Below are 13,066 nucleotides of genomic sequence, written 5' to 3' on the forward strand. Positions count from 1 at the left end.
TTAAACTGCATCACCCTCCTCAGGTGTTCTACATATTGTTAACTAACTATCGGTGGCGGGTATTCCAATTTCTTGCTTTATAAGTATCTTTTTGCAGTTTTATATTTGCTTTTGTCACACAACAAAATGTTTGACACGGCTGCTGGGTATCCTACTAAGAGAGTAAATTCAATCATAATAATAGTGTCATACAAGTAATAGTGTAGGACTGTATAGTATATTGTTCTGCAGTATGCGTCATTGATATATTTATAAAACAAGGGTACGCCCAGCATTTCCATATTGCCTCTGTGACCTCAGGAGGTCCGATACTTTGTATAAACGAATGTCAGAGAGGACAGCCTCCTTAAATGCCATTTGTTTGCTTGTTGTCGTCACACTAATTACAAATTCACCACCTTCATTGTAATTCCCTAAATTGACCTTTGACTGTGGATACACAGATAAAAATGTGCTTTATTTTTGTCTGACTCATAATAAGAATTCTATGCTATCTGTAATTTGAAATGTCACTGGAAGTGTCTCAGTCCTCTTGTTCACCTTTTGGCAAAGAGATGAATAAACGCTTTGAGAAATACAGGGTTTTCTCTCGATTATATATAACAATAATGCAATGTACGAATATAATTGGGACGTTGAATGACGGTAATGACAAAACAACGGCCTGAATATACCTTTGGTCTCATCAACAACTGTTAAATGTTATTATAGTGAATTGGGTGACATGCCTATAGGCCTATAAGTTTAATTTGATGTCTTCAGGCAGTCAGTTGGACATATTGTTATTGCTGATATGAAATTCAATCTATCTTGCAAAACAATCAGTATATGTATGGGGCGGGCGACTTTGGTATCTGTGAATTAGAAATTAATGGTGCCACATTATAGCAAGAGAAATGGTGTCCCATGGTGAAGCATACAGACGCATACACGTTTTTTATTGGCAATAAAGGTTTATGGCACATTGGTGTCATGAGTGTCAAAGACAAAGAGGAGGACCCACGTGCAAATAAAGGAAAATGTTTATTAATACAAAAAAAGCAAAAGGCAAAACCAAAAGCTTTGTTTTTTCAGATGTCCGTCAAAATCTAAATACAAATCCAATAGTAGAAATACCAGAGTCAGGGGGAAGTCAACAGCACCTGTTTTCAAGTTGTATTGACTTCATAATGTTGAGGGATATTAGGTGACCAAAGTGCTGCTCATGCTGCAACACAATTATATCACTGGGGGTTAACATATTCATTAAATCTGCCACCTTTGGTCTCCTTTTTGTCTTCATAAAGGTCTCTGACTGTATCTCTGTTTCTAATCGGTTCATCTCTCTCTGAGTAGGCCTGTATGCGCAGTTTGCATGTCTGCCTGACAGGACTCTAAACCCCTTTATAAACCACACCTGGGTCACCTAGAGAGTCACAGCTTTGCAAAAAGGGAGACAGAAAGCCAAGTGCTGCTCAAAGCAAATCATCTCTTGTCTTTCTGATTTGCTGTTTTTTCCTTTTGGGTGCCATGTGGAAAGCTGTTGCACTGGTGGTATGTGTGCTGGTGGCCGGGGTTCAGCCCCTGGAAGAGCCATCGTACGGGGTGAAGCTCTGTGGCCGCGAGTTCATCCGGGCGGTCATCTTCACATGTGGAGGCTCACGGTGGAAACGGTCCCTCAAGAGTGCAGGTAAGAGGCTGAGGGTGCAACACATTCCTAATTTCTGACCCTGTCTCTTTATATGTAAGATGTTGGCTTCATCTGGTGATGTAATCATTGAATAAGGTGAAGACATTTCTTCTTATTGTATTTGTTTAATGTATTTTATCCTGCACTAATGCCAGGAAATTGATAATTCTATGTTCACCTTTGAATTAATAGTCTTTTCTGTCTTTACATTTCTTTGGTGAGTTGTGTGCAATTGTGCATAAAAGCCTGAGCAAATAATTAAATTAAAAATGAAATCACAAGTTCCAATAATCATTTTATTGTATGCTCATGTTTTTTTTATGGCAGTCACAGTTTACATGTATTCATTGCTATCAGAGAGCTATTCATCTCATTTAATGTCTTTAGTGGTGTTCGTTTAAATACTGACATAATTCAGTAAACTTACCCATGTCCCTCCGGCTTGTGTCACTCACATGCTCCATCATTTCTACATTGGATTTTATACAGAAAATGATTAAACTGTTTCCCCTGTATTAGAGAAGCCTGCATGTTTTATGACGCTTCCTCTCGTTTCCGTGCAGTAGATTCTTCAGAGGACCCATTCAGCTCCCATCAGGATGAATCCTCAGCGGGTGTGAGTCACAACTTTGTGGTGGAGGGTCTCCTCCAGGGGACCAGAGATTTAAGCATCACACCCAGAGACAACCAGGGGGACGTGTTTAGCAGGAAGGCCCGTTCTTTCATCACAGAGGAGATCCTGGAAGCCCTTCGCAAGGCTGACCGCAAGGGCCGGGACGTGGTGGTGGGCCTGTCCAACGCCTGCTGCAAGTGGGGCTGCAGCAAGAGCGAGATCAGCTCCCTTTGCTGAGAGACCCCCACACCCTTCATGTGAGAGGGAAGACACAGGCAGACGAATATGTGTACAACACACATTTATACATCCGCACTTCTGTTTCACTCTTTATAAATCAAGTGTCTTCAGTGAAACCGTTAAACAAAAGTTTAAATTGTTGTTTTATTTTGAGTCTGAATGAATGGAAAGGGCTGCTTGTGTCCGTAAAGTTTCTGTGTAATTTCTGTGAAATAAAACTAATTTTTGGCTTTTTACATATCATTCAGTTGTTTTTACCTTCTTATATTTTGCTCGACTGTCTGAAATGTGAGAACTCAAGAGAACCAGTTATTAATTCATAATAACTTTGTAAAGGTTTGTAATGACTAATCTAGTTTATAAATCATCAGTAGTAGTTTGATGTTATTTTGCATAGTGTAATAGAGCACAGAGCATTAAATGGGTCAAAGGTCGTTATCCATAATAATAAATGTGTTTAATAAAATCCTACGACTAACCTTTTTCTAAAGTTTACATGTTATGTCTGTTATCTCTCATCTTTGCTATAAAATACTTTTCCTGTAATACATCTGAAAAATACAATTTTTTCACAACAATGTGATTTGCAACAGCGTGATTTTCATCATTGGAAAGTGTTCCTATCCTTGTAGGTAAAATCAACTATGAATTGTCTTTCTAATTTGAGTTAAGTTGAGCTGGCAAAATCAATCATACAAAATAACAGACAGTATTTTATTATTATCACACAGGGAGGAATAGTTGATGCATGCTTGTATGTGAGCTCTTTAATTTTGCAGTGACACAACGTTTAAAAAAATGAGGATGCGCTTCTTTGTTCCTTAGTCACCTCTGACAGGAAACTCCTTTGTGGCACTGCACTTTGACTCTTATTATCTTATTCACAAAGGGCCAACATCAATCCATCATGAGCACTAAGCAACATTTAGCAAAGTTACAGTGGCAAGAAAAAAACTGCGTTTAGGAGTCAGAAACCGCAAGCAGAACTGGACTCATGTTGAACGGACGTCTGCTGAAACTACGCTGGGCTCAAGGGCTTTAAATATTTAGGCTGGAGATGCAGAAAGAAAGAGACGGATAGAAACAAACAGAGCATCAACAACAACAATGAATACAACAGACGTGACTCTCATGATTATGTATGTTATTAATCTTGTGTTTGTAGCAGCCTTTGTATAATTCCATATACACACCAATAGTTTGCGTGATAGAAATTCATACCACCACTATTTTACTGACAGTGCTTTGTGTTGTTGTTGTTGTTGTTGTTGTTGTTGTTGTTGTTGTTGTTGTTGTTGTTGTTGTTGTTGTTGTTGTTGTTGTTGTTGTTAAGGCTATTCTAAGTTTCATGGTAAGAAGCACACAGTAAAAGTACTTCATAGTACCTGTGCATGTAGTCTAAGAAGTACTAAGTCAAACCATATCAGAATCATGGTGTACTTATGGAAGAATTTGTTTTTACAAGACATCAAAGTCAGAAAAAAAGGCTCATTATAGTGATTTATAAGGGACTTTTACAGTGGATTTCTCAAAAAGTACACAGTGAAAATACTTCATAGTACATGTGCAAGTAGTCTAAGAAGTATTTAGTCCAACCATATCAGTCATCATTGTTTCATCAGGGTTCTGTGAGTTGACGCTTTGATGTTCTTTGATCTGTCTGACATCATAAGCCATAACTCGTTTAGAATTAGATTTTGGATTTTCAGATCAAGATTGTGAACAGAGAAAGAGAAGGAGAAAACTTTAAAAAGCTCTCAACAGAAAAAGTCTAATCTTAAACAAAGCACAATAGATCCATCTAAAATGGAAAAGGAAGCAGAACTTGACATAGATAAATATGCCGACTGGCTCCTCAAGGAAGCAATGAAGAAGTCCTATGATAGCCTCCAAGAGATAAGCGAGAGAGAAGCCATGAGGGAAGCCGAAGGCATAGACTATGAAGAATACTGCCAGAGGTTGGATGAGTATTATTTACGCCACGAGATGACTGCTGAAAGTGATATAGACTATCAGGTTAGGTTTCGTAATTCGAAGCAAAATGAATTCACACCAGAGAAAGTCCCTTCAACTTTGTCCTCCACCGATTCATTTGTGAAGCCTGAGGTCAAGGGGACATTGAAAGATGTTCTCAAAAGCCTTTGCAAACAAATTGACACTTCAAGGAGCCACAGAAATGCAGATATCAAAAGTGAAGTCCCAGAGAAGAAGTCAAAGTGGTGGAGCATCTTCATCAAACAGAAAAAGAATAATGTGCAGCCAACTATTTCTGATGAACAAGTCAGAGTCAAGTCAAATAGGTGGAGCTGGTTTAAGAAACTGAGGAAGAATAAAGTGCAGCCTATTTCTGACGAACAAGTCGGAGTCAAGTCAAACAAGGGCAAGAAGAAGGAGGAGAAAAATACTCTAGAGCGATTCCTCTGTTGCTGTGACTGCGAAGTCCTGGAATAGCCCCCCCTCTATACCTCACCAACCGTTCCTTTTCTCCCCTTTTATCTCCCCCTTTAGCTCCACCCCCTCCCCAAACCTTTCACTTTATCACCTTATTCCCTCAGTTCTATAAAAACTGAAGCTGATAAAGTTGATTGTTGAAATTATAAATAGTGCACAACAACTGCACAACTTGTTGAAAAGTAATTAATATTACACCCTAGCTTTCCCCTTTCTACCTTTTAATCCTTGTCTCTCTTATCTAGGTTTACTCCGGGTGCTCCGGTTTCCCTAACATGCACAAATTCTTAATTCGACTATAAAAAAAATCCAATTTGAAAAAGAATAAATAAAGTAATTGACTTGAACCAGAAAATGACATGGAAAAAGTGATTATTTACAAGTTATCTTAGGTTGACTGTTTTTTCAGAGTTGATCTATGCCACCCACCATTCTGATGTAGGCTACTACACAATGTCTTCTGTTTCTGTCAAAAGAAATGAAAACATTTTAACCCTAGCCCTAACAATATACTGTCTCCCAATTTGGTGTCTTACTACAACTTAACTTTTGTAATGTAACTTTTAATCTTTTCCTGTATATTATATTAATTGAAATGTCTTTGTTGCCATTTAACAGGGGATCCAGCCAGAGTCAGTGGATGAGATGGTGGTTCGGAAACCAAAATTGAAGAGCAAAGTTGGTGTCAAATCAGGTGTAAAATCCACCTTGTATGCAGCATATTCAGGTGAGTCAACCATATGAATGTTATTCTAAACATCTGCAAACAATTGCAGTTGGCAGTTCTATTAAAAACACACAAAATATAACTGATGAATCCTCATATAATCTTGTGTGGTAGGGCCCCTTCCTGACCCGGGTGTGATGTCTGTTGGAGAGAGATTGAAAGACTGGGGATCTGTAAGATTATTCATGGACTGGAGGAACTCACCATGGTGGAGTCCAAATTTGGTCTTGTGCCCTTCGGGCAGCAGTAGCTCAGTCTGTAGGGACTTGGGTTGGGAACCAGAGGGCCGCCGGTTCAAGTCCCAGTGCAGACCAAATATGGAAGTTGGTCTGGTAGCTGGAGAGGTGCCAGATCACCCCCTGAGCACTGCCGAGGTGCCCCTGAGCAAGGCACCAAAGCCCCTCCCCACCATCAGCTCAGGAGCGCCTGCTGTTGGCAGCTCCGTCACTCTGACATCTCTCTGTTAGTGCATGTCCATAGGATCCTGTTTGTGTGCATGTGTGTATATATACTTCAGCCTATGTGTGTGTTGCATGACTACAGAGTGTAAAAACTGAAATTTCAGATCAATAAAGGTAAATCTTGGATCAGTTCTATCATACCAGTGCCCCCTAGAGGCTACTAGGGAAATAATGAAACATCCAAATGCCCCAGAATTCCCTCAGCTGCCTGTTGAAGGCTACAGGTTTCTAGCTGACTTTGAGTTTACTGCTGACTATGAGCAGCATTACCACCTTGAGAGCCTAAAGGTGTCTCACGAACTCTCTGCTGCCATAGAGGCTGAGACCAGGCAACAGTCTGTCAGCCCACTGTGGGTCTAAGTACAAAAGCCAAGAGTGACTGCCAGCAGGTTCAGGGAGGCATGTCATGTACGTGGTGAGTTCTCAGCAAAAGCCCTGGCAGCGCATATTCTTAAAGGAGCACCACAGACCCTGGCAATGAAAAGGGGTCTGAAGCAGGAGCCTGAGATAATAAAACAGTTTTCTGATTTGTTTAATTTGTCTGTGTACCCTTGTGGGTTCATTGTGCACCCTGATGCACCTTACCTTGGTGTCAGCCCAGATGGCAAAGTTTTTGACCCGACTGAAACTCCACCATTGCTGTTGCTGAGGTTAAGCACCTAACACCAGTCAGAGGTCAGGCCACACTTAAGAAGGGTCATAAATATTACTGGCAGGTTCAGGGCCAACTTGCCATCAGCGGACTGGAGTGGTGTGACTTTGTAACTGACACACACACACACACACACACACACACACACACACACACACACAGATCTCACAGTTCAGAGGGTCTGGAGGGATGAAGACATCATTCGTTCAAGGAGGCAGCAGCTTGACATGTTCTATTACAACATCTATATGGATGTGTTTCTCAAGTCCAAACATTGAGTACTGTATGTGCTATCAATGCAGTTTATGAATTGTTGAGTGAAAAATCATAACCTTGTAAATAAGACCTTTTAATTAATTAATTAAAACTAAAATGTATTTGTGTAACTGACTACAGTTCTGTTTTTTATGCTGCACTAAATAGTTATTCTACTTGACATGCTGTGATCCCATTTTAGATAAAAATGAGGAATATGTGATGTGAGGGTCTGTGTTTACTTCTTTTTTATTCAAATGTTAATCTCTTGACTTTCTAATGTAAATAAGTAACATATCATACACAAAATAATGAACATCATATATAAAATCCATGTGTTAATCTCATGACTTTGTAATGTAAAATAAGTAACATATACACAAAATAATGAACATCACATATATACAATTCATGTGTTAATCTCTTGATTTGTAATGTAAATAACATATAAACAAAATAATATACATTACAGATATACAATTCATGTATACATTACATTTGATTAATTGTCATTAATAACTGGGGAATGTGCTAAATCCAACCAGCTAGACAGGCTTGTCACCTTTGATGTCCAGGGGGCCTTGGTAGTTCGTCAACAGGCAGCAAACTGCCCATAGTTGGTTGATGGAGCCGGCCAAGGAGAGAGGAACAACCCCATCCCAGATATGATATTCCTTGACACGTCGTATTATCCTCTCCACCAACACTCTCAGGCGGGCAATAGCTTGAGTTTTTCCAGTGTCTGATGTGCTGAGCTGAGGGGTGGTTTTTAGTGGGGGGATGATCAGTGATGCCCCTACCTCTGCCAGCATATCCTCAATTAAAAACTCTTTGTCAGCCATGACTCCATCTCCAGGCAACAGAAGTTGTGTAAGACCTGATCTTCTGGTTATTTCTTTGTCAGAGATGGAGCCAGTGTACAGCTTGGATATACAAGTAATTACACCACAAGGAGCAGTACCAATTAAACCTTTAAAGGTGGTGTGGTTCTTGTAGCTGGAGAAGGTCTCAGACTGTAAGGTGAGGGAAGATGCCGTCTCACAGCGAAGCTCAGTACAGTCAATTAATACTCTCACATTGGGACAATATTGCCGGAACTTGTCAGGTATGGTGGCCTGCACCATAGCTCATACTCTAAGCTTGTCTCAACTGTCATATCCCGTTGGGCAAAGATTATCAGTCAGGTAAACAACTTGAATGAGTTTATGTAAATCTTCTTGTCTTTGACCTTGGGAATATCTGTCAGTGATGACAGGGCTAGCACCTTGAAGTTCACCTCCATGGTCGATGTCACTGACTGTCAATCCAGTTTTATCTGCATCTGCATCTACCTCCCAACTTCCACTCTCTCAGCGTTGACTGTGTCATCCGCAGTGCTCATGAATCCTGTTGAGAAGGACACAAGCAACTCGATCGTGGTCAAATGGGTTGTTCTCCTCAAACCATTTGAGGGTAAGTTCAACTGCTTCAGCGTCTAAATGTCTTCATCAGTGTTCTGGAAAGGTCTTTGTTGAGTTGATTGTGTTACTTGACACCTTCCTTCATGCGCTAGTTGACATCGGAGAAGTGGTTGAGGGTCTGCACCCAGCACTTGTGGCCTGAATCACTATTTCTTATCCTCCCTCTGCTCAACCCACCATCTGACTTGGCCGCCTTCATTAGTTTCAATACAACCCACCCAACCTTGAAATTATGGGTAGATTCACCTGCTTTATGATATCCACTGTCTTGAGTCAGATGGGGAGATCGAAGGTCACTATGGTGACTTTGTCCCTGGAGAGACGCATGCACTCTTTGAGAGTAGTGAAGATGGTCTTGTGGTCATTAGGGTCACATTCGATGACTGGGAGGATGAAAGGGAGTGTTCCCATAAATTTAAACAATGTTCAAATCTATATTGTCTCCGACAAACTGAGTGACTGAGCAGATTGACATCCATGATGTTCGTCTGATTGTAACTTTGTATTTCACTTTTACCAGCTGTCATAACTAATAGACCCCCAAGTTGGATGTCAACCTCAATCTCATCATCTATCTGATTGTCGGTTTCTTCAACAATGGTACCAAGAGCGCCAGAAGCATCAGAGATGCCCACTCCATTCTTGTTATTGAGGAAGCAGTGTTTGTAATTTTGTATTTCTGCATAAGACTCTGTGTACCCTAACCGGAGTAACTTGTTGAGCATCCACTTTAACCTAAATCTATGATCCAGTTGTATGGCAAGCCCCATCATGTACGGCAATACCCCTGACAGAGGCCGAAAGGCCTTTGTGAAGTTCTACCCCCAAATGGCTACTCTTTCATCCGTCCTCACTATAGGTCTCAACAACATCTGAAGGCTCTCAGGAACAAGTGCCAGCTGACTAGGGATATCAGTCATACTGTGTGCAGTTGGGTATGACTTTGGATCTATATCAATGGTGGCGATGTCATTGCAAATTAACTTTAGTGCAGTCTTTCAGATTTGAGTCTTCTCATTTCCAAACTTAATGTTAGCATGTTGCTCTCGAAGGATGTTGCTGGTCTTATCTTTGAAACAGTGAACATCTGCTCTCCTCTTCTGTGATTTGAAATACAGTGTATCCTGATATTTCTCTAGGAGCTTCTGCTTCAGCCACTTCTTTGAATATGAGAGACTCTTATCCAGTGACTGATCAAACTGCTGCATTTGTATGTGGGCTTGGTCAAGTGTCATAACCCCATGCTCGAGTTCCAGGTTTAACCATTCACAGAGCTAATAAAACACAACGTCTCGCTCCTCATCAGTTTTAATTCCTACATCTTTTGTCTTGGAGTAATGACCATCTGTCTCGAAGAAGTACTTTGCAGCGCAAATGATACAAGGTTTCCTCTGTACCAAGTCATTGATCCCTTCTAGGTGGTCAATGACTTCAGTGCTCTATTCGTCCATGTGCCCAGCTTGTCTTCAGTCCATCTGCAGTCAAATTGTCAAGGACTCAGTTTCTTTTTCTAGTAGTCTATGGATTTTTTGGGAAGATATGAGTGGGGTGGTTGTAAAGAATGCGTACATTCTTGTACAAAGCTGAACTAAATGTGAACTACATGCAAGAGACGCACTAAATCCAGAGCAAATGTGTCGTCTCTTTGTCTGTGCTGACTCTTTCTGCGCCTCTGCTGCACAAGTTGACTTTGTGGTGACCTGGACAGACTTGTTGTACAAATCCCGTTTACACTCTATGTGGTATCTAAGTCTTCCAATTTTCTGTGCCTCCTTCATGTGCTCCAAAATTGTAGCATTTTCAATTGCTTCTACTTGCTAACAGAGTTTGGTAGCCTTCAGATTTTGCCTGTGCAAGATTGTGAACTAGAATCTCTCGGCCTTCACAGATGAAACAAGTGAGCAGAGATGTAGGGTTAACATAGAGATCTATACTACTAGACTGTAATGCCCTACAAAGGAAAAAGTAGAATCTTAATTAAAAAAAAAATCTGTAATCATTCTTGTGACATGCAAAACATCCTATGTCATGTGGACAGATATCTTCTCTACTATGTTGTGTTTTGAAGCAAATAGGGGGTCAGATGTACAGTTACTGCAAAAAGACCTTGATAAACCAAAACCAACCACTGACGATAGCTAGCTAATGTTAGCATGAGGCAGTCAGCTATCATTCAAGTAAGTAAAATAGTAATCAGATGCACTTGGGGTGTGTGGATGTTAGCTAACTAACCAGACTACCTAGTGTTTGCTAGCTATAAGCTATTTCGATGACAGTACACTCATTATATAGTATTAATCAATGTAGTGATTCAATATTTACAGGTGTAAATAATGTAAGTAATACGTACATATCAGAGTTAAAATCATCTTGCAATATCTCTTTGACTGGTGAATATTATTTGATATGTGTGGAATCTATTGTGTCTGTCCATGATCCACAGAATGGCTTGAGCATGTCTGGCACCTGCCACTCAAAACTCACTCACTTGCTACAAATGTTAACCAACTGCAACATTTAACAGTTAATAAAAGGTAGTTACCATCACGAATACATTTATAAATAGACCTATGATGATACTTTATAATTCACATGCAACAAGCAACATTTATTTTCACCTAAACTAAGGGTTTTCAAAAGAGCGGGAAAAGTGGGCGTGGCCGTTTCTCTACCAAGGAGTGGTTTCGGTGCAAAATAAATGATTGCAATGGTCAAACCCCTAATTTGACCCCTATATGCTATTTAAAAAAAACAATATTTTCAAATTTTCAACCAATAAGGTTCCAGGTACCCAAAGTTTCAGCAGCTCTCACAGATTTTCCTACAGGAGTTGAATTTAAATATTTTTATATGTGTAACTAGACACCTTTAGAAACACATTGGTGTAGAAATTGGTTGGTAAGGAATTTATTCCCAGATTGGCCATATATCTGATAAAATTCCCTCACTAAAATACGCGGGCGCATTTCTCATTTTTGGGCGCTACGAGCACCCGTACCGTAATTCCTTGTATAGACCATAGACTGTAAATAGACGCTCATCACTTTTTGAGCGCCGGCTGGTTTGACCGGGGTTTTGCAAAAGAAAAAAAGGACCGGGGTCCAGAACAGTTGTTACATACTATGGTTACATATCGACATGCATGCTTTTTTAAATCTGACTCTGATATGTTCCCTCAATCTAGATGAACAAACTCAAAAGGGCGCGTACTGAGGAGGCGCAAAGACAGTCTGGACCAGAGGTCTAAACCAGAGGTCTAAGAGGTATATAACTTAAAAAAAACACACGTGGGAAAGTTGAACAGTCCGACCAGTGTGAGAAGCAATCCAATTTATTTGTTTAGAATATTTCCAGGCTTCAACCATTATTGCTGTGAGAGCTAAAAGCACTGCTAGGGAGAGTCAGGATGGGGTAGGATGTGGGTAATAAAGAGAGAGAAATAGGAGAGGAGGACAACAGCCAACATGTGAGGTTGACAGCAAACACAGATGCAGAAGCAGGTCAGGTCAGAAAAGCACATTTCCTTAGAAATAGGCCTCATTTCTATTCTTCTGTGCTTTGTAGACAGGACATCAGCCGGCAGCAAGCACAGAGGCACTGATCCAGAGTGGCTGAGAATGCCTCAAAGACTTGGCTGTACCACACACAGCATGGTAAATTACATTTTTACCTGCATAATTTGTTCTATCATGAATAATCTTTTTTCCCCCCCATTTTCTTTCTTATTTCCTCAGCTACTTGTTATTATATGTGATCTTATTGTGTTATGCATAATTCAATCACAAAAAAAGAATAAATTAACAGGTATATCTGTGGATATTTAGCTAATTTGATCAATGATTGCTTTACTTTTTAGGGATGTTTTGTTGACTGTGCAGGCACCACATGCCTGCAAATAAGAAAGGCAGGGCAAAGAGAGCTTTTCTTGAGGTCGGAGCGACTATATACAGAAAAGATTACTTGGAACGGCACGTCACTGAAGCACCACCAGGAGCGCATCAGATGTCAGGCCTCTTGTTTCATCTGGTGGGTTCTGATTTCAACAGCCGTTTTGTAATAACTTCAGTATATTCAAATCATTTTTTAATAACTTTGTCATTTACAGGCATCTCAATGATGGATTCCTTTGAGCCAACTGTTGTTTTAGAGCACGAGGCAATCATTGGTGGGTTCAAGGGCCTTTACTGGCTCATTAAAAAAGTAACTGGCCCCCCACACAAACGACCCAAAGCTTTTGAGCCTGGCTGAGCTTCTAGGATGTAACTATTTCAAGAGATTAAAGGTAAAGGTCCCCTAGCCATAATTTCAAAGTTAATTCAATCTTAACGTTAATGAATACATTTTTTAAGTATTTTATATTTTACTTTTCCCAATGTCAGATTGACCAGAGGAATAATTATAGATCTCATCGTATCATTGACAGAATGCTTGAGATCTTAGCAGGAGTCATCGAGGAGCCGATTCTCACTGAGATCAAATCATCACAGGCATTTAGCCTGGAAGTCGATGAGAGCACTGGTGTCTCTATGTCCAGACTG

The 13,066-nt window shown here is 40.2% G+C and overlaps 1 protein-coding gene and 1 long non-coding RNA gene across 4 annotated transcripts; both read left to right on the top strand.

Annotated features, from left to right (window-relative positions):
* The first annotated feature begins 17 nt into the window (after positions 1-17).
* On the top strand, positions 18-2,765 carry rln3a (relaxin 3a). Of its 2 annotated transcripts, none has more exons than XM_061027103.1 (2): positions 18-1,669; positions 2,236-2,765. In XM_061027103.1, the coding sequence occupies exons 1-2, from the start codon at positions 1,510-1,512 to the stop codon at positions 2,517-2,519; spliced, it is 444 nt and encodes a 147-aa protein (XP_060883086.1). In that variant the 5' UTR covers positions 18-1,509; the 3' UTR covers positions 2,520-2,765. The 2 variants fall into 2 exon arrangements, with proteins under 2 accessions (XP_060883086.1, XP_060883085.1); XM_061027102.1 differs by having other exon boundaries at positions 27-1,669; positions 2,233-2,765.
* An 8,881-nt stretch (positions 2,766-11,646) lies between these two features.
* LOC132954528 (uncharacterized) lies at positions 11,647-13,027 on the top strand. Of its 2 annotated transcripts, XR_009665775.1 has the most exons (5): positions 11,647-11,791; positions 12,116-12,181; positions 12,385-12,554; positions 12,634-12,810; positions 12,908-13,027. It is a non-coding gene; the product is annotated as an uncharacterized LOC132954528 (long non-coding RNA). The 2 variants fall into 2 exon arrangements; XR_009665774.1 differs by lacking the exon at positions 11,647-11,791 and having other exon boundaries at positions 11,903-12,181; positions 12,908-13,020.
* Positions 13,028-13,066: the final 39 nt, after the last annotated feature.

This window comes from Labrus mixtus, chromosome 20 (assembly GCF_963584025.1).
Source record: "Labrus mixtus chromosome 20, fLabMix1.1, whole genome shotgun sequence".
NCBI classification, from domain to species: domain Eukaryota; kingdom Metazoa; phylum Chordata; class Actinopteri; order Labriformes; family Labridae; genus Labrus; species Labrus mixtus.

Bases quoted from the DNA above. Each gene is read 5' to 3' on its own strand.
- rln3a (XM_061027102.1), top strand. From the start codon at position 1,510: ATGTGGAAAGCTGTTGCACTGGTGGTATGTGTGCTGGTGGCCGGGGTT. The intron at 1,670-2,232 runs GTAAGAGGCTGA...GTTTCCGTGCAG, and splicing joins ACGGTCCCTCAAGAGTGCAG to TAGATTCTTCAGAGGACCCA.